General features: G+C 28.1%; 2 protein-coding genes and 2 non-coding genes across 5 annotated transcripts; 3 read left to right on the top strand and 1 right to left on the bottom strand.

Moving 5' to 3' along the window:
• Positions 1-571: 571 nt before the first annotated feature.
• On the bottom strand, positions 572-11,095 carry LOC121230552 (ENTH domain-containing protein C794.11c). Its single transcript, XM_041115459.1, has 5 exons — positions 11,070-11,095; positions 2,750-2,863; positions 2,545-2,667; positions 1,275-1,436; positions 572-1,182 (listed from the first exon to the last, which is right to left on the bottom strand). The coding sequence occupies exons 1-5, from the start codon at positions 11,093-11,095 to the stop codon at positions 786-788; spliced, it is 822 nt and encodes a 273-aa protein (XP_040971393.1). The 3' UTR covers positions 572-785.
• On the top strand, positions 3,545-3,617 carry TRNAK-CUU (transfer RNA lysine (anticodon CUU)). The gene has a single exon. It is a non-coding gene; the product is annotated as a tRNA-Lys (tRNA).
• A 40-nt stretch (positions 11,096-11,135) lies between the features above and the next one.
• Positions 11,136-11,208, top strand: TRNAK-CUU (transfer RNA lysine (anticodon CUU)). Its single transcript has one exon. It is a non-coding gene; the product is annotated as a tRNA-Lys (tRNA).
• An 11,273-nt stretch (positions 11,209-22,481) lies between these two features.
• LOC121230742 (uncharacterized) lies at positions 22,482-23,342 on the top strand. Of its 2 annotated transcripts, none has more exons than XM_041116064.1 (3): positions 22,482-22,874; positions 22,964-23,058; positions 23,204-23,342. In XM_041116064.1, the coding sequence occupies exons 1-2, from the start codon at positions 22,548-22,550 to the stop codon at positions 23,054-23,056; spliced, it is 420 nt and encodes a 139-aa protein (XP_040971998.1). In that variant the 5' UTR covers positions 22,482-22,547; the 3' UTR covers positions 23,057-23,058; positions 23,204-23,342. The 2 variants fall into 2 exon arrangements, with proteins under 2 accessions (XP_040971998.1, XP_040971997.1); XM_041116063.1 differs by having other exon boundaries at positions 23,181-23,341.
• Positions 23,343-27,639: the final 4,297 nt, after the last annotated feature.

Below are 27,639 nucleotides of genomic sequence, written 5' to 3'. Positions count from 1 at the left end.
ATCCACGACTCAATAATGAAGTGGGCTAAACCATGCATGAATTCGTGTTGTTTTCCTTGGGCTTTTATCCAAACTCCGTGATTAGGTTTAGGAAAATAATTTAGAAAATTCGAGTTAAAAATTAGAATCGTATTTAATTCTAATTTTTAATTTTTAATTATTTTAAATTTTTTATGATGTAAAAATAATTTAAATTTTTTATATAAAAAATATTTTTCATAAAAAAATATTATATAAGAGTTATTGGTTTTGTTTAACTTGAATTTTTTTTTTGAAATATTTATGACTTTGAAATTTTATTAGATAATATTCAAGAATCATAAAAAAAGTTTATTTTATTAAAAAAAATAAAATATTAAAAATTTAAATTTTAAAATTAGTATGAAAAAACAAAGAATTCAACTGAACCAATTGTCACATACAATTTAAATAGTCATAAAATAAAACTCGTTTTTATCAAAATAAGTTTTAAAATCTAAAATTTAAAATTAACATGAAAAAATTAAGAATTGATCTAAACTGATTATCATTGACACTTTGAAAAAAGGAAAACCAAACCAAACTTACCTCTAATATTAATGTGTATTGTATTATATAAAATTATCTCATTTAGAATATGAGTTTAATTAGACTCAAATTCAATTCCAACTCTTTGGCACATTCCTACAATACAAACAAAACTATAGAAAAACCCTAAACAATACATATTTTGGAACACTATCATAGCATTATCAAGACAACAATAAAACCTGTCTTTGTAGTTTCATATTTTTTTTTCACATAATTTAAGAAAGCAATGATTCTACAACATCTTCCATTTCATCCTCGCAAAATGGATGTTCCATCTTGATTTCATATTCTCCATCTTTACTTCTTTTTAAACTCATATTAGTACCTTTAGTTTCTTCAAGCTTCCATGGAATTAATTTCTCTTTAAATTCCCAGAAATAATACTCTTCATCGTTTTGATCAAAATATAACATAGACCCAAACCTTCCATTGTTGCTAAACCAGTTGAAACTCTCATCTTTTGAAGGTGAAATCTTGTTGAAGCTCCCAAAGCCTTTGATCCCCATTGTTAGTTGTCGAGCTCTTGATCTTTCTTCTTTGAGAAATGATTCATTTTCAAGTAATTTCAAGATTTTCTCCGATAATTTTCTCACTCTCAATCCCCAGTTGAACCTGCAATTTTTTTTTAAGATACTGTAATTTTCCATAAATATATATTGATTGAATGATGAGAAGTTAATGGATTAATAAATGAAGTTAGCAACCTTTTTTCATCAATGTACTGAAAATTTGCCATTTGCTTGATGTAATGTTCATCGTTTTGAAACTCCTCAGCAACCCTTAAAGGACCATGAGTTAACAAATATTCCAATAATACTAAAGCATTGTAGGATGCCCGCCAATGCTTTGCATCAAACTTGGACAACCTGAAACATAAAAAAAAAAATTGTTGAAGTTTGAAAATAAGAAAAAATTGATGATTTGAAGGGATGCCATTAGTTAAATATGAAAGTAAACCGAGTTAAGAATATGGTAATTTACAAGAAAATATGAGGGTTTTCTTTCCTTATAATAAAGTTTCTTACATTAGAATTCGATAAGAAGAAAAAAATTGTGTATATCCAATGGTAAAGCTAGAAAATTTATTTAGGGTTTGAGATAAAATTATAAAATTTTGGAGAGATAAAGGTTAAAGAACTTCTCATAGAATCCTTAAATTACATTAATTATATGGTTAAAATATGCCAAAAGTCTCCGTACTTTTAGAATTTTAAAAATTTTGTTCTTATACTTTTATTTTATGGAATTTAGCCCTTTTACTTTTCAGATTCCAAAATTCATGTCCAACTGTTAACTCTTCTATATTCTTTTTGTTAAATTTGTTACTATGAAATTTTTTAAAATATAAACATACTCACTTGGTAGCCATGAAGTTAAATAAATTTGTAATTAACTTGAATTTAACAAAAAGGATTTAGTAGTGTTAACAGTTGGATCTAAATTTTAAAATCTGAAAAGTAGAGGGATTAAATTCCTAATTTTCAAAAAGTACAAGGACTTTTGGCACATTTTAACCTATTTATATTTTTGGAGGGGCTAGAAATGAAAATTTTGCATCTATGCAAGAGCTAAAAAAATTAATTTGAATGATTTATATTTTGGGAGAGGCTAAAGGGAAATTTTCCTATTTAATCAGGGGATCAAAGCCACTACGCGCCCCCAACTTCACCACTATATATATCGAGAGTTGAATCTAAGGTCTATTAAATATTAAAAATGAAACAAATTTGATTAAGTTTGAGTTCAAAGTATGAGTTTGTCAAAAAAAAATGAAAAAGTCTTATTTTTTCTTTAGAATGTCAAAACTTGAAAATAAGAAAAAGGGTTAGAAAAAATTAAAAGATTATTAAACCCGAATTCAAAAGATGAGATGGTAAATTTATCAATAATCATTAATCATATGGCCTATTGGACTTCAATAATAAATAATCTCAAATGTTAGAATGAAAAAGGAAAAAGGAAAAAGTTGATAACCTCTTATGTAAAATCTTAACAATTCTCCAATAATCATCAACTTCAAAGGCAGCCCTTGATATTTCAGCCAGTTTACATGCATTTGGTGATAACATGTTCCCATCTGTGGCTTCTTCAGTTAAGCTTCAAAAACAAGGATAAAACAAGGAATTATATTGAAGAACATGGTTTAAAACTAAACTATTGTAAGAAAAAAGAAGCTTACAATTCAACTGGTGTAACATCTGTTAAAGCCAATCTTACAGTTTTGATCTGTTCTTTTAAGAAAAAAGAAGCTTGTCTCTTGAATTCATGGAAAACAACACTCCCCATTGTTTTTCTTTTTGGAAATATCAAGGATTAAACAAGCCTTTAAATAATTAGGGATAGTATATATATACACACTTAACAACTCCAATACCATAAAAAAACAGTTGAGTCACCAACTACTCTCTTGGAAGATGATTTGCATACGTAATGATGGAATATATATATGGAAAATTCTCATTTAGTTGTCGGTATTTATTTTAAATCGGATAAGTATTTATGGTCAAAAATATTTTTATAATATAATCGAAAAAAAGTTAAAGAGAATGAAATGAAATTAACTTGTTTAAGTCTTGAACTAATAAGTTTGGATACATTCAACTTCCAAATTAGCTAGAAATGCAATGGGATGTGGTGACAATATGAACATTGTTAGGCAAATTTGGGTATAGATTTGTTAAACTAGTGGTTTTGCTTGACCAAGAAATTGCAGTTTGAACTGCATTCTTCACTGATTTTTGTACTTGGATGTTAAATACCTAATATGTCAACTTAATTTAGTTTCACATGAATTTATGCATATAACTCCCTTATATTTATTTAATTTCAACATTATATTTCATATATTGTTCACATAAATCATACACAAAATTTAAAAAGTCTTCTATTTCTTTTATTCTACATTCTAATTTCGGACTCCAAAGTCAAAATATTCATTATTGTTATAAGACATTTTTGCAACAGTATCAACAAAGCCCGTCTAGCTCAGTCGGTAGAGCGCAAGGCTCTTAACCTTGTGGTCGTGGGTTCGAGCCCCACGGTGGGCGTTTTCTTTGTTTTTATCCCGGCTTTCCTTTGCGGGCCTACCTTTTTAGCCTTAAGTTTAACTCACTTTTACGCTTTCTTTGTTTTTATTCTGGGCTTTCCTTTAAATAAAGAGTGAAAATTTTGGTATTCTCTTTCCCCCTAGAATGGGACTATCTTTTTTGCCTTAAGTTTAACTCACTTTTACGATGTGCTGGAGAAGGGTGTTTATTATTTTTATTATTATTATTATAAAGAATTATGAGATACAAATATATGTTCGAATAATCACAAGTATTACACTGTTACATTACAAATGATCACAAAGTAAAATCAAACTTTTACGATACAAGAATTAAAAATTAGTATAATTTAAACCAAAGTCATTAAACTAGCTTAAAACCCATGCACAGTGGATCAATCACATAAGATAAGAGTCAATAACTCACACATATAATTGCATATGATAAGTCTCAAACTAAGGTACTCAAGACCCTAGAACTCTGCTTTTACCAATTGAGCCAATTATTTGTTTATTTATAAAAGAAAATTACTTGTGTCTAGAAATTTTTCATCCGGAATGTTTAGAATTAAGTTTTGAAAACTTAAAATCTCAAGTTTATTGTTTTAGTGTTTTAAAATAAAATTTGAAGTTTTTCTTTCTCATATGAACATATATTTACTTTACTAAGTCTCTTTAAATTTTCAAAATTTGATCATCATATTTAATGAAAATTAATAAGTTGCTTCAATTGGTAGGGCTATTAAACTTTATTGTTAAGCTATTGATTTAGAAATTAACAGTTGATCAATTTTTATGCAATGAATTAGCAAAAATTAATATTTGAACAATTTATATGCAATAAACTAACAAAAGATCAGCAGCTAAATTTTATGTATTTATCAACAATTAGACTAACTTCGTAGTTATCCTAAAAGACAATGATTAAATTCTAACAATTTTAAGTAAATAGATTAATTTTGAATTTTCATAAAATAAAGGGATGCAATTCATAATTAAATAAAAGTATTGAAACTTAGGTAACCTAAAATTAAATTTAATTTAATTTTCAACTTAATAGTTTTACACAACATTAACAATTAAAATAGAAACAATTATGCAACAAATCAAATAAACCTAATTAACAATCATGGCAATATGCAAAAATTATAGTAATTAAGGGTAATTAGGGTTATGTTTTATGTTGGAAATTCAAAATCAATAGTGTTGTTTTGGTCATATTTTAATTAGTGATCATATAAATACAAAGTGATTATGTTAGTCGGATAATATGTCATGTTGTAAAAATTGAACCATTAGTCAAATTGGTTAAACAATTGTTTGATTGTTAGTTTAATTGTAAAATTAATAAAAAAATTTAAAAAAAATTGACCATTTACCAAAATAGTAGAAAAAAAATAACAAACATAAATAAATAACAATAGAAATACAAACAATCATTTTATAAATTATAACAATAAAATTAAATATTTAAATTAGCTTTAACCAAATTCAACTAATTTTTAATCGATTAGAACGGTTTTAGTGGTTCAACCAATTTTTATTGATTTTATAGTATCAGATGAATTATTTAGACCATTGGTTCTTCATTCAATTGACAAACTAGTTCAATTCTACCAACTATGAACTAGCAATCCTATACTCACATATATACTAACATATTAGAAAAATTAAATTCGATATATTAAAAAAAAACTTGAAAAAACTTGTTAATATTAAGTTAAAAGGAAATTAAGATAGAAAAGTAATATATGTTATATACTTACATAAAATCTATGATTAAGCTAATCATATCCCATGTGATGGCTTGGTGGTAAAGGGTGTTCATCGCCTTAGGTGTGGCTTGAGTTTAAGTCATGCTAGTCACGTTTGTTATTTAGGATTTGCCTTGTTATTGTAATTTACCCAAAAAAAAAGAATTATATATATATATATATATATATATATATAAAGAAGAATGTATAAATGTTATTTAAAATAAAATTTTAAACATTTGTAGTTATGATTTTAAAATTTAAAGTGTAACAACTTGATTTTTAGTGGTGTCAGAAAAGGCAATTTTGGGACCCCATTTTCGTAAACTAAGCCTATAAATATTAAATATTAATATTTACGAGGTTGGTATAACAGTATATTAGAGTTCAATCCAATAATTTTGTCAATTAATTGCTTAATTAAGGGGCAGGGATTAAATTGTAAAAATATTATCGCTATAGATTTTAAATAATTAAAGGTTCGAAATGGTAAATAAACCATTTAAATTCATCCTATAGTGGAGAATGATGTTATATTCCACTCATTTTTATTTATTAATTATGATTAAGGTTTACATTTACTAGGATTTAATGAAGTAAGTAAAGTTAATTAAAGTTAATAAAATTTTAATCTATGTATAAAAACAAAATTTAGTGGAATCCATGGCCGAATTCATCAAAGAAAAGAAAAGATAAAAACGTTCTTAGGTTTCTAAGCTTTTGATCCTCAATTGTTAAGGTAATTGAAGTTTTTTTTCTTATAATTTTTATGTTTGTGAGGTCATGAGAGCTTGATTTAGCTAGCCCATGTGCCAATTTCTAAAAATATTAAAGTTTTTGAAGGTTTCCGTTGTTGATTTCTTGAAGATATTGGTATTAAATTGATAGATTTTAAGTTTAGATATGAAAAATGACTAGATTGTAATGCTTAAATTGTTAGTTTTGTACATAAGGATTAAAGTGAATAAATTGTGAAAATGATGTGAAATTTCAGTAATAATAGATAGTATAGGAACTATAACTAATGTAATTGAAATCAGTTTTAAAATCGAAGCTCAAAATTGAAAGATATAGTTATTTTGATTTTAGGGACTAAATTGAATAAAATTCAAAACTTTAGGGCATCGAAAAATGAAGTTCCATAGGTTCATTCATATCACGATACAATGCATAAATGTTTGGTATTGATGAATTGTCTAAAATAACTGCTTAGATCGAGAATTAGATCAAACTAGAGGTAATTAGGGAAAAGCCAAAATTGTTGATTAGTCCTTGAAGATTCAACTTGTTTGCTATTTTTTCCAGGTAAGTTCATATGATAATTTTTTATATAGGTTTTTGTAAATTTGATTTGTAATTATATATGCGATTAATTGTGAATTGAAGAAAAAGGTGAGAATTAGACAAAATTGTAAAATGTTATTACAATTGAAAAAGGGGCCCCTATGAACTTAGTAAAGGTTAGGATACAATTGACATTTCAATAGGGTTTTATGCGCACTTGTACTAGATTGGTTACATATATTACCGAGATCTAGCATTTGTTACGGACTCAAAGATACATATGACACAAGTTTAGCCTGGACTGGTAACCTGACATGTATATATATTCAGCTTGTACAAGTAATTGGATTTGTCGTTATAAAGGTTTAGCCTAGAATGGTGACCTAACATAAATATGTATTCAGCTTGAACGAGCAATTGGTGTGATGTAGTTACTTGTATATCCGAGTCCATTTACTTGAGTTCATCAAGCTAAGTGGTTAATGTAAAATGAAAAATTGAAATGACATGATATGAGCTTGATGTTCAAATAGATAAATGTTGAATTGAGCATGAGCATGATGAACTGGATTGATATATGGTTGAGATGTCATTTGGTTTGATTAAATATTAAACTCACCTTGTTACTGTTGTGTGTTACCATGACTAGCCAACTATGTCAAATTATGGTAGCATATTGCATTTGATTGTAATATAAGGTAAGCCTTATTTAATGCCTTACTAAACATTTTATATGCTTACCCAGTTTGTTTTCCCTTTTTCTTATAGATCAATATATTGCGAAATGTGTCAAGCTGGATCGACTCGAAGCTCACACTATCCTATCACTGAATTGGTAGATGTTTGATCATTTTGAACCTAGGGTTGTGGCATGTATATAGGTGTCTTGGTAAATAATTTAATGTTTACAAGTCTTAATGAGTTGAACATGGAAATGAATTTGGCTTGTGATGATGTCAAAGGTGTTTCATGACAATGGTTGATGTCTTAAGGAGATGATATATGTACCTATTTAAATTTGGTATATAAAAAACTGTGGTATGAGGTAAAAAGAATGGTTAAGTGGATGTATGAATTGGTATGTATAATGATTTTGCTTAAGGTATATGTTAATAAATGGTTATTTTGGTTCATGGTTAATTCCATAAAAGTGTTGATGAATGAATTATGTGTGTATTGAAAGTGGAATGGTATGTTATGATAGATTTGGCAAGGCATTTGAATGAATTTGGTTAGTATCCTCAAATGGTATTGAAATGCTCAAGTTAATTGGTGAAAATGTATTAGACATCTTGTTTTGAAGTTGATTATGGATGTTGAGCTTGTTTGGCATGTGCTTAGTGTGTTTTGATTCAAATGAACTTAGTGATGCATAAATTGATAGGTTTGGTTGAAAACTATGAAATAGGTACCAAATGGTCATTTTTACGAACAATAGGGGCCATGTTGTGACCTTAGATTTTGGATGTCGCACCGTTGCCATTACAAGAAGTGACGTCATGAAGAGTTAGGGCTTATCGTTTCAAAGACGGCCATGTTGTGACAAGCACTATATGAGGTCGCGACATCGATCCATACATTTTAAAAACTTTGCAATTTGGTCATATTTTATACTCAGGATGATAAAAGAGCTTTTGTAAGCTCGATTAAGGTTCATAATTGTTTGTTTAACCTAAAATGAATGTGATTGACAATGAATTGCATGCGTAAATGACTATTATATTGTGAATTTAAGGGTAGTTGGTTCGACAACGAATGTAACATCCTATAGTTTGGACTTGGTGATCGAGTCAGGAGAGGAGTGTTACATAAAGTTATTTCATACGCATGCATATTTATATATAAATTATTGATAATATGCATACAAACTAACTAAATCCTAATCTCCAAATAGAGGTGTTCACGTCCCAAGTCGAGTTAGACTCATGTGGTGATATCAACCCACTTTATGCTTATCTAAGCCTGACCCTGCTCAAAATATGGACCTCAAGTATTGGTCAAACGCACTCATATTTAAAAATGACCAACCTAAACTCAGTTTAGGTCCATCTATATTATTGTTTAATTCTTTTTTAAATATATTATTTATTAATTTAATTTTTTCTTTTACTACTTTTTTTGGTGAATTTCTTTTATTGAATTTTAATCATCAATAACTTAGCATAAATTTTTTTTACATTTATCATATCTTTTATACATTACATTTATATCATTATATATTTAATTTAATTTTATATAAATTACATATTATATAAAAATAAAATAAAAAATAGATTACAAAGTAGAAAATAAGTTAGGCTTAATCCTTGAATTTTGGAGTCCAAGCTCGACATATATTTTAAATGGATCTATTTTTTTTCAAAACCCATTTTCGAGTCCTGTACTTTTATCTAAACCCTCTTATATTTCAAATACTTTTTCGGGCTAATGTCAGTAGGCTTTTGAACAAGTCTATTTCCAAAAAAGATTGTAAAAACGAACATGTGAAAAGGTAATATATTATATATAAATTTATATTTTAAAAAATAATAATTCCTATATAGATCTTACATTTTAAGAAAAAGATAAATCTAAAAAATATATATGAACTTTGATCTAATATGCATTTTTATACATAAACTTTATTTTATTTTTGTACTTTTATACATGAAATTTTGATTCAAACTCTGAGATTTTCCAGGGGGTTAAACTTTGGTCAAACAGCGTGCTACGTAATTGAAATTAAATAATGGAAAAAATAATAAAAAACCATATTAATTTTCATATTAGATAAATATAATATTTGTGTACACCATACGTAAATTTAAAATGGTGTGATACGTAAATTTTGATTCAATGCAATTCTCACAAATTATTAACACAATTATTGATATAGTACATTTTATGTTCATTGCATACACAAATAATTATATTTATCCAATATAAAAATAAATTTATGTGTTTATTTCTTTAAATGTGTATAGTTGAATCAAAATTATGAACCATAATCAAAATTTCATGTGCAGAATTACACCAAATCAAAATTCATGTATCAAATTATACATTTAATCAAATTTTGCGTATACTTTTGAGATTTTTCTCTTTTAATAAATAATAATATTTTTAAAAAAGTGGATAGGTTTTTTTTCTTAATAATTAAAAGTTACATGAATAATAATAGTAGGTATAATTGAGAAAATGATTTTTTTACATTCTTAGTTTAAGAGTACAAGATGAGTTTAATTTAATATATAAAATAATTAAATGATATTATTATGTCTATATTTTTAATAAAACAACAATTTTTAACTTTTTCGTATTTTTATCAATTGACTTTGATGACACTAAATTTAGTCAATCATTTTATTATAGTATGGATAATTATCTTGTGATCATATACATTTTTATGAATGAAATATTCACATATGAACTAAAATTTTAAATATGTCACTTATCTTTTCGTATTTTTCTCTTATAAATTTTTTATGACGTGATCATAAATTAAACACTTAATTATAGTGATTAACAAAAAAAAGTTTAATATATTACAATATTAATTTAAAAGCAGTTATATTATGAAAACTATGTTTATATTTATTATATGATAGAGAAAATATTTTTCAATTAATTACGTTGTGTACTAATTCTATTATGAAAAACCATGTTTACATTGATCACGTGATGGGAGAGCAAAAAACAAATGAGGAAAAACCACAAATTCCATCAACAAGTGCATCTCTATAATTTTACTCATGATTACATATTATTCAGGAGAACCAACATGGGCAGGGTAGGATTCATTAAGATATTTAAATTAATTTTTAAATTTAAGCTCGATTTAGTTTGGTTTGGTTTAAAAAAATAGGTTTAATTTTTTTACTCGATATAATTTAAGAAAGATAAATTCGGATTGACCTGACTTGTTCATATTTGAATTTTTAGATTACTTTTTATTTCAAAATATTTTTTATAAAAAATATAGTATCACTAAAAATGCTAAAATAAAAGTTTTCTAACAAATTAATTAAAAATATTACTATAAATATAATAAATGTTTTATTGTATTAAATATAATTTTTAAAATTTTATATTTTGAGTTGGGTTATTTAGTTGGGTAAAATTTTTTTTTTTAAGTTTTGGGTAATGACTTTAATTATTATTGGGTTAGTAATTTAATATAAATATAAATTTTAATTAATATAATAAATTTTAATAACATAATATATTCGGGCTGGACAGGGTTAGGGCCATAAAAATCTTGCCCAAATCCTGAGCTATATAAAAGATGAACCTTAAATTCTATCCAAACCTATTCTTCGAGTATTGTATTTTATTCAAACCATCTCAATTTTCAGATAAATAATCTAATCATGAGTAGTTGTATCTATATGAATCTTTTTAATCTTTGTGAACAATAGTAACACGAGTTTGATAACCTTGGCATGACGGTAGCACTCGCCATTTTAATACTTTTATTTAAACCTCGAACATTGCACAACTAAGCCCGTCTAGCTCAGTCGGTAGAGCGCAAGGCTCTTAACCTTGTGGTCGTGGGTTCGAGTCCCACGGTGGGCGAAGTTAGAATAATTTTGCTATTATTTTTTCCTTGCTTTGATTAAAATAGAGAGCGAAAGATATGCTTTTCTATTTCCCCTGGGCCTGCCTTTTTAGGCTTAAGTAGAGAAGCCCAATTAGTTTTATTTATATAATATTTATTTATACTATACTTTATTAAATTTGTGTAATGAGTTAATTGAGTATCAACTCACTTAGACAATAACATAAATATATTTACTTTTACAAAGGACATTTTATTACTTGGACAGTGCTTTTGTCATTTTGTATCTTTTATAAAGAGAAATAGAAAACCATGTATATAATAGGGATTTGAACATATACATGTCTCTATAGTTTTCAATTTTTATATTTTACCATTTAACTAAAGCCTCATTTGTTATTTATATTAATTTTTATAAATACATCTGTTACATAATTTTGTTTTTCACCTGAGTGCCCCATAATCTAGTAAATACTTAAATTAGTTTTATACAATCAATTATTTGTTTAAAATCTCCATATATTATAATTTTTTGTACTTAAATATATATGATTAAGAGTGGCTCATATGAGCGAATGAGGTGTCAGCATAATTGACAAAGGTTGAGGCTCTGAATATTGAAGGTTGTAGCTTGTGTCTTACATTCAACAATTACACCATGTGATATTCTTCTCACCCTGCACAAAGATAATACTATATTTTCACATGTTTCAACATGAGTTCATAATAATCTAATTACAATTAATAATTTTTAACCACCCGCATAATTTATTTGTGGCAAAAGAAGATTTTTTTTGTCCTTATTTTGAAGAAGCTTTATTTTTTACAAGAGTTTTACTCATCACTAAAATTTCAAATATAAATTTATACTACTTATATTTTATTTTATGTCTAACTATTTTAAAGCATATATAATAAATAAAATTTCTTCCTCAGATTATTACACTAATAACCAACATGTCATGAATAATTCTATATTTTATATTCAAATTTGAATAATTTTTATCCTCAAGAAATTGGAGCAAAAGCTATGTTTCCCTCTTGATTAGCTTAGTAAATCAATGTAAATGAAAAAGTTATTTGAATGAAATGAAAGTACTTGCATTATCTAGATAAAATGATGAAAGGGAAGAGCTTTTATTATTATTTCAATAAAATTTTTATAATCACCCAATTCACAAACATAACAAAGTAATTGAATAGGAGTAAAAATATTATTTTACAATACGATTACTAAAAGAATTAACAAAAAAAAATATTTCATGCAATTTTATTTAATTATTTTAGTATTTCATTTTTTTGAGTTATTCACTCTCTAAAATCAAACATATTAGATTATGGTACACCCACGATGTGAGTGAAACAATTCATTTAACATATATATTTATAAAAAGTTTATATAATACCCAAATGAGGCTTTCGTTGAAATAGTAAAGTTAAAACATTAAAAATTGTAGTGCCTTAAGTTTAAATCTTATTATATGTGTATTTTTCTAGTTTTTATATATAAATGTAAAAAAAAAATACACTCAAAATAATATTGTTATTTTGTTAAAAAATAAATTTTTGGTAATTTTGTATTTGGTTTGATACTCTCTTGATGGATGACACTAATTCAATCAAACTTTTAGAAAATAGTATCGATACTTATTGTCATTGTTAATTATGGCCAAGTATAAATAAGTAACAATAAATATGTTTAACTAGTTAACATTAATATAATTAATTTACAAGAAATATTATTTAATTTATTTAATTATTTAATAGGTCAAAATATATGAGAAATTATCTCCCGCCAATAGAATTTTAAAATTATTTAACCTAAATTAGTAAAATAGCATATGATTATACTTTTAAAAATAAAATATGTCTCAAAATTAAAATACTATTTTTGGATAAAAGAGATAAAAATCGTTTTCAATATAAAGTATCAACGACATTTGAATCCAAATTAAACCAAACCAAATTCTCAAACAAAAATCTTTCCCAATTCAACTTCAAGATCAAATTTTTTGACAACCCTTGAAGTGACCTACGTCGTAAGATCAAGTCTAGACCCTTAGAAGTTTCATTGAAGAGAAGAATTTATCTAGAGATTGTAACTCAATTTCATAAATAAAATTTCTTTGATTTGCTCCAAATTTTCAAGTATTATTGTGACAGCCCTATTCTGACCCTAGTCGGAAAGTGGTTTCGGGACCACTAAACCGAGTCACCGAAATATTTGAATATAATATTTTATGTCTAAAATATGTGTTTATGCCTGTGTGAATTTTTAAATGCTTTAATTTTTGCAAATTGGTGTGAAATTAATTGAAAATGGACTTGTGTGAAAATTTTGAGAATGTGTTAGGTAAATTTTGAAATGGCCTTGTATTATGTGACTTTAAAACACAAGGACTTGCATGTCAAATTGACATTTTTTTTATATAGTGGCCGGCCATGTGGAATAATCATTGAAATGTATGTATTTTATACATATATTTGTATTATAATATAATTATAATTATATATGTTATTGGTGTTAAAATAAAATAAATAAAATAGTGAAAGGTGAAAAGAACAAGGCTTAGTTCATCTTTTGTTCTTCATTTGCCGAATATAGGAGGGAAAGCTAGGCTTTCGGTCACTCTTTGATTTTTGCTTGATTAAGGTAAAATTTTCATGTTATTTCCTTTGAATTTTTTTAAGTGTGGTTGATAGCTAAGTATTTGACTTAGCCCATTTTGAAATTTTGAATTCTATGGTGATTTGGGCATTCGGCCATGATATGGATGGTAAGAAATGGTAGTTATTTTATGCTCTTATGAGTAAAGGTGGATAAGTGAGGTTTAAACTTGTTAGATATGCATAGTAGTGGTTTAGGTGCTTTGGGGAAATTTTGGCTAGCATGTTTGTGCTTACCGAAATTGAATTTGAGGTTTTGAGCATAATTTGTGTAACTTGTGAATGAAATACTTGAAATTATGAATTAGGAACATGAATTTAGTCGGCTACTTAAGACAAATTGTCAAATAATGCTCAACATTAGTGTTATTTACTTAATTGGCAAATTGAGCTTAGAATAAGTGAATTCGTGGGTATGGGGCAAAGTATTTATATTCGGCCATTAGCTAGATTTTGTTAAGATTTGGATAATTGAGAATTTAGTTAATATGCTTAAAAAGAAGCTTTCATGGTTGCCGAATTGTAAAGTGAGAAGTTGCTAAGTAAAATTGATGTTAAAATCAATGAAATAGAGAATGGTAGGTTTAATTGAAGAAGTCATGCTTTGTGTGCTTTATTTGCTTATTGAACATTCGGCTTTGTCCCTAGAGAATGAATGAATTGATGATAATTGTTTATGGGAATTAGCTTTGCCATGTTTATGTTAACAAGATGAGAAATGAATTAAGATGGTCCTAGTGTGCCGATTGGGAGCTAGGAAATTGAGTTAAAGATAGAAGATAGTGAGTAAATATTTCATAGACATTTTTGACACTTAAGTTCACATGAATTTAAGCTTACTAAGTGATCACATATTCGGCTCTTGATGATTATTATGTCATGAATAATGAGTTTGATTAAAAGATTATGTAAACTTGATCAAATCAATAATTTAGTTGTGACTTGTAACATAGTTGTATTTGGCCGAATGTGTATGTAAAGGAAAATTGTGTGTGTGTGTGTGTGTGTCATATTAGAATGAAAGTGTAATTATTGAATGAGAGGTATGAATAAGGTTTAATATAATTAAACTTGTTTAACATAGCTCAAGAGCATAGAGGGGCAACATCGGATAAGGGAAAAGCTAAAGTCACGGAATAGCCAACCCGAAATTTCTTCAGAAAGATACAAGGTAAGTCTTTGAGTAATGAAACTTAGCTTATGATTTGATAAAATCATGATATATAAGCATAATAAATAAATTGTGACCTAATGGTTCTACTTGAATTACGTAATGAGATAAATAATTTGTGCATATGACTTGTAGCCGAATGGTTATAGAAATCATGTTGGATAGCGAAATGAAATCGTGTTCTTTGTATGTGGCTATTGAGCCTAAAGTGGAATGGTTGATAAGCATGTTGTGCTTGTGTTCTAGTAATGTAAATGAAATGCTAATGTGTTATGATATATATATTTTCATGATAATTGAGGATTATAACCGGGCTAAGACCCACAGGCCTTGTGTGAGATTTATATCTGGGCTAAGTCCCGAAGGCATTCGTGCTGGTGTTATATCCGGGCTAAGTCCCAAAGGCATTCGTGCTGGTGTTATATCCGGGCTAAGTCCCGAAGGTATTCATGCTGGTGTTATATCCGGGCTAAGTCCCGAAGGTATTCGTGTTGGTGTTATATCTAGGCTAAGTCCCGAAGGCTTTTGTGTTGGAAATGTGTGATCTTGCTGTAATAATTCCAATTAATGTGCTCACAACCCTAAGATGGTCAGGTATGTACCGTATATACGTTGTAAAATTTGATTCGGTTTAAATTATGATTATTCATTTGGATAGTGCTCTTCCGGCCATTGCTTAGGGTTGTATGAAGTCTATAGCTTATTCAGGATACATGAATTTTGATTCAAGTGGAAATATGTTAAGATTGGCTCTGAGCATGTGAGTATATTGGTTGAAGTGTGAAGTAACATGAATATGTGAATATACGTATATGTATTTATTTAGCCTTGTAATTGAATTAGATGTATTCGGCCAAATGATGAAGTTGGTTGGATAAAAAGAAGTTATCTACGTGATATGAATTTATGTTCAAGGAAAAATTTTAAATGACATGCATGAACAATAGTGGTATATTTAGTCATGGTTACATTCGGTCAAAGAAAAGATGATAAGCCTTATGAATGCTATGCTTTAATTTTAAATGATTTCATTGCTTAAAACTTACTAAGCATAGAAATGCTTACTCTGTTGTCCTCTGTTGTCCTTAATTCTCTGTTTTATAGATCTCGTTCGTTAGCTGCGGTCTCGGGAATCTCAAAGTCAAAGTCGTCCACACTATCTAAGCCCATTCGGTACTCTAGTAGCTAAACTTTGATAATGGCATGTATAGGCTTGACTTTTTGATGTTAAATAAGTATCTTTTTGATGATGTATATATGTATAGCCATGCGAAAATGGCTTGTTAAGTTACTATATGTGTTCCACATAGTTAATGTGAATGTGAGGTTGATATTCGATTAATGTTTTCCATGTTTTGATGTGAATTGAACTTAAGAATGAATCAATGTACCCATTAACTTGAGATGACTCTTTTGTATATTGTATAATTGGAAAAACAAGTTGGAATTCGGTTTTATAAGTGTGCCAACGGGAGTTATTCGAATAAAGTTAAATGGAATTTCGTGCTTGTATGGTAATACTCCTTAACCCTCCGGCGACAGGTACGGGTTAGGGGTGTTACAATTATTTTGACCCAAAGTTTGGGTTTACAATTTTGGTGGGACAATATTTGTCCTTCATATCTTTTCATCAAAGATAAAGTCTTGAAAACTCATGAATCAAGGCTCTCTTCAATCGGGTTGTATTAACACAAAAGAGATAATATTTATTTTTAAGATCAGGTCTCGATGACCTTTGAAGCCAACCACATTGACCCAAGATCAAATTTTAAAAACATCTGGATCTTACTCTATTCAAACCTATTTTTCTAGATCAAGTCTCGGTTACCCTTAATGTGCTCTTCATTCAATCAAACTCAAGTCTTAAAGACTATTGAATCCAAATCAAATCAAACCAAATTCTCAAGCAAACATGCTCATACCTAGTTTCAATATCAAGTCCTGAATTCCTTGAAACAACTCACTTCCATACAAGATTAAGTCCTTAAATTAGATTTCCATTAAAGAGTAAAATCTAAGTAGCTATCTAAAAATCATAACTCGATTTCATAAATAATTTCTTTTGTTCTAATTTTCAAAGTCTCATTTTTATGTGAAACTTGTGTATTGTGTATGCATATATATATTGTCACAATTGCAATTACAAAGAATACATTCAAATAACTATAAAATAAATTAATCATTATAAATTATGGTCAGGCTGATAATCAAAATATACCCAAATCTAAACCAAAATAAACCAATACAGAGTCCACATATAGTGGAACATAAACTATGTGATATCCCGAATTAGGGCCTAATCGGAATAGTGGTTTCAGGACCACAAATCCGAGATAGAAATAATTATTTTATGATTATTTTGAGGTCTATGATATGATTGCATGATTGTGTGAAAATTTCGTGAAGAAATTCTATGCATAAAGTGCTTAATTTGAAGTTAGGGACTATATTGAATAAGTTACAAAACTTGTATTCTAGAAGTTTCTAGTATGAAATTGCTTTGAAATATTAATTAGGAGGTCTTAAATAGCAATTTTACCAATTTCTAAGTTTATGGACAAAAATTTGACATGGATGGAATTTTTGAAAGTTTAGTAAGGAAGGGCATTTTGGTCATTTGAATATTAAATGAAATAAAATGGGAAAAATAACATAAAAATGATCATCTTCTCCATAAGTTGCTGCCAAATTTTTCTCTCCACCATAGCTAGGGTTTCAACACTTTTAAGCCTTGATTGTAAGTGATTTCTATGCCCGTTTTTACTGTTCTTTATATTTTTGAAATCATCGTAGCTCGATCTAACTATTTCTACCAATATTTTGAGCTAGGGTTTATATTTAAAATTTTACCCATGGATGATATGTATGAATTTTGATGTTTTATGATAGAATATGAAGTTTGAGATTGTGTTAAACAACTTTTGCTAAGTGATTTTTCGTAAAAACGAGTAAAATGACATAATCGGTAAAAATACCTAATATTCATAAGTACATGTTAGAGTGTGAATTTGATGTTGCTATAGAAGGGAAAAATGATCAGCATGTCATAAAATAGAAGAAAATAGGATGAGGTTTAATTTACGAGCCTTGGGGCAAAAGTGTAAATATGTGACAGTTTAGGGGCAAAATGGTAATTTTACCAAAGCTCTTATTAAGGACTGTTTTGATGAATTTGTGTATTAAATAAATTAATTTGGTATTATAGATCAAGAGAAAAGAGATTCGAGTCGAGATCGGGGGAAAAATAAAGTTTACGAGGAATAGGCTCGACTATTCTCATTTTTTATCGACGTAAGTTCATATGTAAATATTGTAATATAACCGTTATTTTAAATCATTTAATGCTATTTATACGATATTATGATTGTTATCATGCAATTCTATGCTTTGTGGTCATTGTTGGACAACATGCAAAAATTTTATGAATTATGTGAAAAATGTGAAAGACTACCGAAGTATCGTCATTGGTATTCCAAGGAGAATGGTAAAGGAGTATGAACGAGGAAAGTCCCGTTGAACCTTAGGAATAGATTAGGATATTTGGGCATCCGAGCTCGTTGAGTTGAGTCCGAGTTCACTTATAGATGCGAACGCCCGAGCTCGTTGAGTTGAGTCTGGGTTCGCTTATGGGCGGGTTACATGGTAGCTTGGCTACATATGTGGCACTTATGTGCAAACTTTCCATGTATCCGAGTTATATTCCGATGTGTTCAACGGGTAAAATTCTAGTGAAATGGAAGAATACTCAAGATGCAAGTGATGTATTGGTAAGTGTTGTGGAATGGGCACTTTGGACAGGTATGTACTTAACCCTCGGGTTGAGACTTGATACGACAATAATAATGTAGTAAGACGATGAATGATGAATAGAAATGTGATATATGTTTTGGTGATATTATGCTAATGTTGGTTGGTATAATTGCTTTGTTAAGTTATTTGTTATTTGCATGTGAACTTACTAAGCATTTATGCTTACTCCCTCCCTTCCATTCCTTGTAGTTTTGATAAGCCGGTTTGGAGATCAGGACGGTCGGAGGCACGCTCACACTATCAACGGACCATCTCGGTATGGTGGCTTGCATATTTTGGGAATATGGCATGTATAGCATTATAATCCTTTTGTGAATATAATCTTATGATATAGCTCATGGATGACATGGAAATGTTTGAGAATGATTAGCTATTGGAGTGGCTAATCGAGATTATATTTGATAATACGTATGCTTTATGTGCTAACTAACCTATGGAAATCCATAAAATGGTGAAATTGACTATAAAACAGAATCACACAACAACAGTGACGTGAGTTTGAAAAATCACTAAAAATAGTAGAGATAGAATTAGATGATGAATAAAATATTTTATTGAAGCTTAATGAATCTATTTTCATGTGGAAGAAACAAAATAGGTAAAAGACTTGTATTTTATGAAATATTTACGTTTTGGTGAAACAGGGTCAGAGCAATTTCTGAATCCCCCATTCTAAATTTAAAAATTCACCATAAATTGTAAAAAAACAATTAGGAGTTTTACCTTACATGTATGAAATCCTTATTGAGTCTAGTTTTGTGAGAAACAAACGTCATAGTCATTGAAACTCTGTACAGGGATATATCTGATCCGTAATATACAGGGGTCAGAGTAGTCAAACCCTGAAACAGGGGAGACTTCAACTAATAAACTGTACTAATTGGCCCAACCAAAAATTCTAAAAAAAATTAGTAACTATATATATGAGTCTATTTTTAGGGAAAATTTACAGAATTGGATTTTGAGTTTTGTAACTCGAGATATGGATTTTTTAGCGACTGTGACGCAGTTAGCCAGCTTGTCTAGAAATTTTAAAATAAATTGTTTGAGGTGTTTAATTAATGAATTAAGTCCGTTAACACCTTGTGCTCGACTCCAGCGATGGTCTCGGATACGGGGGCGTTACAAACTATAATAAATATAGGTTGAGAACCCACATAGGATTTACATAAAATGAGACTCGAACTTGAAATTTCAAAGTTCCTAGAGTCTCAACCTTGACATTAAGCTAAACCCTTATTGAGGGAGACCAATTCCATTAGGAGAAGTTCGTAAAGTGTTGTCTACAGAGATTTGGTGGACCCCTCACCAGGTTAATATTGTTGTTAATAAGGGTTTTGTCATCAAACTCTAATGAGAGTTGAGTGTCTAAAATGCGATTGATTCATAAAGTGGGAGTGCCTCATCAACTACTTGATAAGGTGAAGCACAAAGACAAGCATGGTCATATTAAGCTTAGCCTAGTGCAATCGCTTAAGGCTGGAAGGAGCCCAAAAAAAATATTTTTTAATTTTTAATGTGGGAAAAAATTTTCCAACTAAAATAAATAAATTAAATGCTCAAAACTTTCAATTTTTAACTATAAATGCTTCATCTCTAGGGCCCCAAAATTTTGTAACTTTTATTTTATTACATTTTATAATTTAAAAAAAAGACCTAATTTATTATTTCGCTTAAGACTCAAAAATATCAAGAAGGGGCTAGTTCATATAGTTAACGACACTATCACTTGGACAATGATAATTATACATTGTTTTTATCATCTCTTTTACTTTTTGTTTATTGTTTAATATTTTTTTCCACTAGAACCTTCTTAACAATAGAAAATAATTAACTTAACATAAAATAATCTAATAATTCATCTATAGGTCAATATATAACTTTTTGAAATAAAAACCGATGCATTTAAAACTGGAGAAAGGTCACCATATAATCGAATTAAATATTGATTTAAATTGAAGTCACATTAATTTTAAAAAAAGTGAAGCTTCAATATATAATTAAAATTTTATTATTTTGTAATTAAAATAGAGAAATAAATAAAAAAAATAAAAATACATATAAAATAATAACAATGTTATAATTATCTTTTTTTATTTAAAATTTATTTAGTAATATTTAAGCTAGTATTTTAGAGATAAATTAAAAAAATGAATTATTTACCATGATATTTTCCGTAAAAACAAATGTTTATTTGAAAAAGCTGTTTATTTGGTAAGGAATCTGTAGAAAAGTTTTAAATGGCAAAAGTATTAAAAGCAGTGAACGGTTACAAAATATAAATGGCAAATTGGGGCATCTGCAAGGAAAGAAATCCATCTGGATTACATGCATGTATGGCAGTAATTACCTATTCTCAAGTTACTTTAATACCCCTAACCATATTGATTAATTACAATATACCCTTCCGATAATGAACAAAGGACATTTTACTGTTCAAACTCCGAGGTTTTGAGGGGGTTAAACTTTGGTCAAACAGCTTCCTGCGTAATTGAAATTAAATAATGGAAAAATAATAAAAAAGAGTATTAATTTTTATATTAAATAAATATAATATTTGTATACATCATACGTAAATTTAAAATGATATTATATCAATAATAATAATATTAGAGATTTATAAAATTTAATATTTTCGATTAAAAAAAAATATATATCATATTACTAAATTAAATCAGTGATTTATCTAAATTATTACAGATAAATTTCCAGGTCACCATTTACTTTTTAACTGAAATTAGAAAATAATATATGGCAAGTGGGAACAGAAAAGAAAAAAAATCTTTCAGAGTTTACATAATTAATTTCCTAGGGGAAGCCCAACTAAAATCCATAATATTGTGAGAACCACCAAAAGTTTTTGATTAATTTCAATTTAACCCTTTAAATAATGAATATTATGATTTAAATTCAAGATTTTTAAATCATTTGATAAGAATATTAAACATTAAAATAAACAATATATTAATTTATTTTCAAACATTTCTTAAAAAATTCATTGGTAAAACCCATAAATCACACAAACAATCATAAATTTCATAAATTTAGTGCTTGTAAATCTTTGAAACTTTCATGTTCACTAATTAAACATGTTTATGGAAGATTGAATATTAATGTTATAAAAAATGGGTTGCAGTTATAGCTATGATATTCTAAATCCATTTAAAATTTAACACATAAACATGAAATATCAAATTGCTTAAAAATTTAACTTTTTGTAGCATCGCATTTCAATCAATATCAATTATGTATTTTCTTAATTTCTCGGTGATCAAGTAAAATAGAAGATCTAAAATCAACAATACGCGCTCATAAAAGTGAGTAAGTTAAGTGAGATAGCACGCGCAACATGCATTTTCATGCAACGTACATAAAAATAATCCACGCACGTTTAATAACAACTTCATTTTAAAAATAATTGTATAACAAAAAAATAACCCTAAATAAATTTTTAAAAATTATGCTCAACTAATATAGAAAGGTATATATGTATGTCCAAGGGCAAAATTGAAAATGATTCAATACCCTAAGGGACAAATGTAAAAGAAAAGAGGAAAATGAGAGGCAAATATGCAAATATGTAAAATTATCAACCCACACTGGGGCTATATATAGATAATGAGAAATGGAGAAGGGTCATACAAAACAAATTACATTTGCGGTATTGTAATACCTTGATTGAGCAAAAAAAAACAAAAAACAAAAAGCATGGCAAGTTCTAACACAGTGATGAAGGCAGAGAATGGGCAATCGAGCTCAAGCTCAAGCTCTAAGAAAAGGGGGAGACAAGCAACAACAATATTAGCACTACCACAATCGCGACCACATCAGCTTAAGGAGAGGTCGCCGTTGACATTAGCCACCTTACAAGTAGTGAGAGAACGAGCCGAGAAAAGGGGTAAAAGGACGTCACTAGCTGTCTCCGTCCGGCACTTTGATAACACTGATATTAACTATGACTGGTTGCTCCCTGGATGGGTTGCGGAAGAGCGCTATGTTCCTTCTGGCCGTAAGGGCCTTGGTAGGATTTATAAGGTATACCAAACCATCCTTGTATCCTTCATCCTACATACATGTATACAAATATTAAGTTGATAATGATGGTGGTGGTGATGTTGATGCAGTATTACTATGATCCTACTGGGCATATGTACTATTCCAAACGTGAAGTCCTATTTGCATGGAGTAAAATGAACATCATTTGCCTTGATCCTTAAAGGTGAAAACGCCATGAAATTCAACACACATATACACACAAACCCAAATTTATTTGGCTTTATATATATAAAAATTATCTCTCTCTCTTTTATTAATATTTTTTTGGGTTAATTAAATTGCAAGGTTTTTCTTTCAAACTTGTCAAGGTTACGAAGATGTTGGATTGCAACAAGAACTGGAAAGCTTTGTGTGTTGATTTAAAAATTATGTAATAGTTTACTTTTGTTTATGTTTCAGATGATTTGTAGCTTGAATATGATGAAAAATAAAAATTAAATAAATTATAAAAATTGTTTAAGCTATAAACTCAACTTCTCTTTTGATTATTAAATCAAATTAAAAAAATTAGTCTTTTGATTACAATCTCTTTAGATCGACTGATTTTTCTAAATTTCAAAGCAAAATATAAGGTGAAATCAATAATTTTTAGTGAAATGTGAGACAATTTTAAAAAGGCCAAAATAAAAAGTACATGTTAAAATAACTTAGATTGAATAATTAATTTTTAAAAAAGTAAAAAAAAATATTTATTTAATAAAAGGACTAAAGGAATTAAATTAAATTAAATCATTTAAGTTTAAGAGAGACTCAAAGTATAACCGGATGATTTAACCAAGGGGCGAAGGTCACATAGCCTGCATGCTTGACTTCACCCTTGAAAAAGGGTGTTAACTTGTAAGCAAACAATTTTAGTGTGTAGATAATGATGCTCTTAACCATCAGATCAAAAGTGAGCAAAATAAGATATTGTGAGCCCTTGATGATGCCATGTAAGAAAAATTATTTTACCTCAATACTTCACAAACGTCAGGGGGTTCTTGACAAGACATATGAATGAGATCCTCATTGTCCTATTTTCAACACTTTTGTCATTTCTTTTGAGAATTGTTTTAATATTTGATTTATTTTTAATTTCTCCTTTCCATAACAATTGTAATTTGTAGGTGCGAAATGTAATTCAACCACTCAATTATATTTTCTAATTCTTGGGGTAATTACGCGGAGAATTATAATAAATTACCAATTATCATATTATTTTCTAAATACACATAACATAATTTAAGTTTAAAAATTTAATTTTTATACAAGTTACTTTTTATAGTAATAGTAAAATATTTTAATTAGGAAATTATTTTATTTTTAAAATATAATTATATATTTATTATTAGATGAAAAATATTTTCTATTGGAACATGAAGTCCAAATATTTTATACAATTTTGGCCCCAATAGCAAATTAGGCTTATAAAGACAATATTATAAAATTTATATTATCCATATATACATATTTGATTACCTCACAACTTTTTTCTATAAAGGATATATTGTAAATTCTATATTATTATTTATCTAATTTACATGAAAGAATAACAATCGAGATATTATAAAAATATTTTAAAGTTGGTTTGCTATTGAACACCCAATCAAGTGCAAATTAAGTTTATAAAAGTTATTATAATTGAAGAATTATAACGTTAGGTTGTGACTCAAATTCTAGAGCAGTAAGAAATGATATTTGAGAGATCTTAAAATAGGTTAAAAGTTGCATCCAATAATATTATCATCACTTTGTTATAATTTTATTTTATTTTTTATATATTATCAAATTTTTTTACATGTAATTTTTTTAGGAAATATTATACAGTAGATGTTGATTATGCACATATAAAATATTTTCTTATAACATATTATGGGATACAATACAATTTGAGAGAATAAAGCTAGACACAATGATACATGCACAAATGGGTTGAAATTTACTAAACTAATTTCACCAAAGTTTTCAATTTTCATGCCTAGATGATCAATTGACTTGTGACGCATTTTTTTATGGGATCTAGATATTTCTAGGTTAAGATGTATCATACTGATGAAAGATCTATCTCTTAGCTTTGACAAGCACTTTGAATCGGCTTATTTTGACTTCAAGAGCTTAAGATATGACAATTTTAGTGAAAACTGCACAAGCATAAATTTTTGGATGAATTTATTATGAGAATTATGAATTTTGAGCTTTGATTCGAGTTTACATCATATTGGGTATATAAGACAATAATTTATTTATAAATTTTTATATTTTAGGGATTTATTTATGAGAAATTATTTTGTACACTGCCAATAGAGTTTTTAGACTCCACAAGCAGTGTCAGGGGATTGATAATGTGTTATAGGGTATAATAAAATATTAAAAAAATAAATATCTAAAAAAGAGATATGTGCTAATTTTTAAGGTTGTTCGTGGAATAAAAAAAATACAGTGCTAACGTACCAAGTACTCACCCTTTATTTATTATGATTTTTTTAGTATTTTAGACTAATTTAATTTAAGGAGTAAGGCTATGACTAGGCCAATAGCTTGGAGACAAAGGAAGAGTTTTTTCCTTGTTTTCCAAGTAGCTTAGGTCTCTCTCTCTCTCTCTATATGACATTATATGTTCTATAGCCACCATATAATGTATTTGCTTGTTTTTATTAATAAAATACTCCAAGGGAGATTTTTCTTACAAGGCTAGTTTCTTTCATGATAGAACTTTTGCATCAATTCTTTAAGATTGTGGAGGAGGTTCATCATAATTTTAGCTTGCCTAATTCAAGTCAACTGGGAGGGCTGAGTAAAAGCCATTATAGTTCTTTGTTGGTACTTGTTCATCAAAGGAGGCTAGGCTACTTATCCATTTATCTTGCCACCATTCACCTATCATCTTCTACCTTGTGTTTCATAACCATTATTCAATTTTTTCTTATTTTCTTTAATTCTAGAAACTTTTTTTTAATCTTGATATATTCCATTTAATTTTTAGGTTCTTGAAAGTCTTAAAATTCTTTGTTGTCATGGTTTTCTTCTTTTCCAGGAAAGTTTATTTTTCATTTGATTTTCTTTGAGTTGATTATTCAGGCTTCTAAATTCAATATCGAGTTCTGCATCACTATAAAAGATAGCTCATGAACTCTTAAATTTGAGACACTAAAAACTTTGAAATGTAGTTGAGAGGATATTTATTATTCTAAAAAAGTTTTCTTATATCAACAACACCACTTTAGTATAGTCTAAAAAACAGTGTTGCATCATGCTAGTTTATTGCATACTTTATAAACTTCATTTATAGATGGAATTGGGATGACCCATACTTTGAAGAGTATATGAGAAAAGAAGATCTTAGCAATCTTAATGATATAGATTCAAAAGTTCCAATTCAGATGATGAAGAAATTGGTCAAGGACCAACAAATGATGAAAATGAGTACATGTTAAATGCTAACGCAACAAATATGGAATGTTAGAGCAACTAGAAAATTGCATATGATGTTTATTTTTCATGTTATTTTTATTAATAATCAAGAACCCTTCATTCTTAAATAGAAAAATTTTTATTTTTAATTATAAAATATCATGTTTGGCTTAATAGTCCAACGTGTAAATAACTTTAATCATATGATTGTAAATATATATATAATTTGCTTTTTTATGCTATAAAATTGAATTGATAATTTTAACAATGCATGACGAAGCTCCTAACCATGTTTAAAGATGATTATCATTCGAGACAATTCAAATTTTCTTTTAAATGATTAGTATGTAGAATTATAATTTTCTTGATTTCTGTTAGAGTTGTGTGACTCGAATCCTATCACTTGTTAAAGAAATAAAATAAAATGGCAAAATAAGGGGATCTGTAGGGGCAAAAGGCCGTGGGAGCTCAGAGCGAGGGTGAAGCTCCCACGGTATGGACCATGTCACACAAGTAGAATCTGTATAGAACTACACTTCTTTTGTTTGACATTGAATAGAATAGGGTTTGTCAACCTTTAAATAGATGTAGTCGAAACTCCTTTTGTATCATTCAGTTTCCAATATTAGTGAATTTCTCCTCCTCTGCCTGTGGTTTTTCCCGAAAGGGTTTTCCACGTAAAATTTGTGTGTTTTATTTTTCTTTTCTTATTACTTTGTGATTGTTTTATTGCCATTATCGACTTTATTATAATAATTTTTAAGTTTTTAATTTGATTATTATGTAATACTAATGAACTATTTATGTATAATTAAAGAAATAACTAAAAATAATATACTTTTTTTAAGTTGAAAAAATATATTTGTTATGGAAAAAATAAGTTTAATGTTAGCTAGACGTAAAATTTGTGACTGTTGGGTAAATAGTTGAGTTCCAATTCTGGTTTGGTTAGGATGGGACCAGTTGGTCCCATAGTGGGAGACATAATGATTTTCGATGATTGGCTAAAAGGGTTTTGGAGACCATGCATAAGATATATATATATATATATAGGTGAAAGTAGACATTCTAGCAAAGAAGAAAAATTCTCTTTAATTCAGACTATAAGTTTCTTTTACTTACTTTTTCTTCTTCGGTTACTCTAGAGAAGAAGAGAACTTAAGAGAGCTTTGCATGGAGTAGAAGTTGTGAGAATTAGGGCCTGGAAGTAAAGAGATTGTGAAACTAGTAAGCTTTCTATTTCTTTGTGCTCAAGAATTTAAGGAAGAAAGAAGGCAATAACTCCTAATAAGTTTATGTTAAGTGAATTCTAGATTAAGGTTGTGTGACTTTAATTTAACTGATTTATACATAA

The sequence above is a fragment of the Gossypium hirsutum genome, chromosome A06, assembly GCF_007990345.1.
Source record: "Gossypium hirsutum isolate 1008001.06 chromosome A06, Gossypium_hirsutum_v2.1, whole genome shotgun sequence".
In the NCBI taxonomy this organism is placed as follows: Eukaryota; Viridiplantae; Streptophyta; class Magnoliopsida; order Malvales; family Malvaceae; genus Gossypium; species Gossypium hirsutum.
Note: the sequence above shows the minus strand (reverse complement) of the source record. Positions and strands in the feature narration are given on the sequence as shown.

What these genes read in the sequence shown, in the direction of transcription:
- LOC121230552 (XM_041115459.1), bottom strand. Translation starts at nt 11,095, where the DNA reads ATGGCGAGTGCTACCGTCATGCCAAG. An exon ending in GATGTTACACCAGTTGAATT is followed by an intron (nt 2,668 to 2,749) that starts GTAAGCTTCTTT and finishes TTGTTTTTGAAG; the next exon opens with CTTAACTGAAGAAGCCACAG. An exon ending in GTTAAGATTTTACATAAGAG is followed by an intron (nt 1,437 to 2,544) that starts GTTATCAACTTT and finishes TTTATGTTTCAG; the next exon opens with GTTGTCCAAGTTTGATGCAA.
- LOC121230742 (XM_041116064.1), top strand. Translation starts at nt 22,548, where the DNA reads ATGGCAAGTTCTAACACAGTGATGAAGGCAGAGAATGGGCAATCGAGC. An exon ending in GCCTTGGTAGGATTTATAAG is followed by an intron (nt 22,875 to 22,963) that starts GTATACCAAACC and finishes ATGTTGATGCAG; the next exon opens with TATTACTATGATCCTACTGG.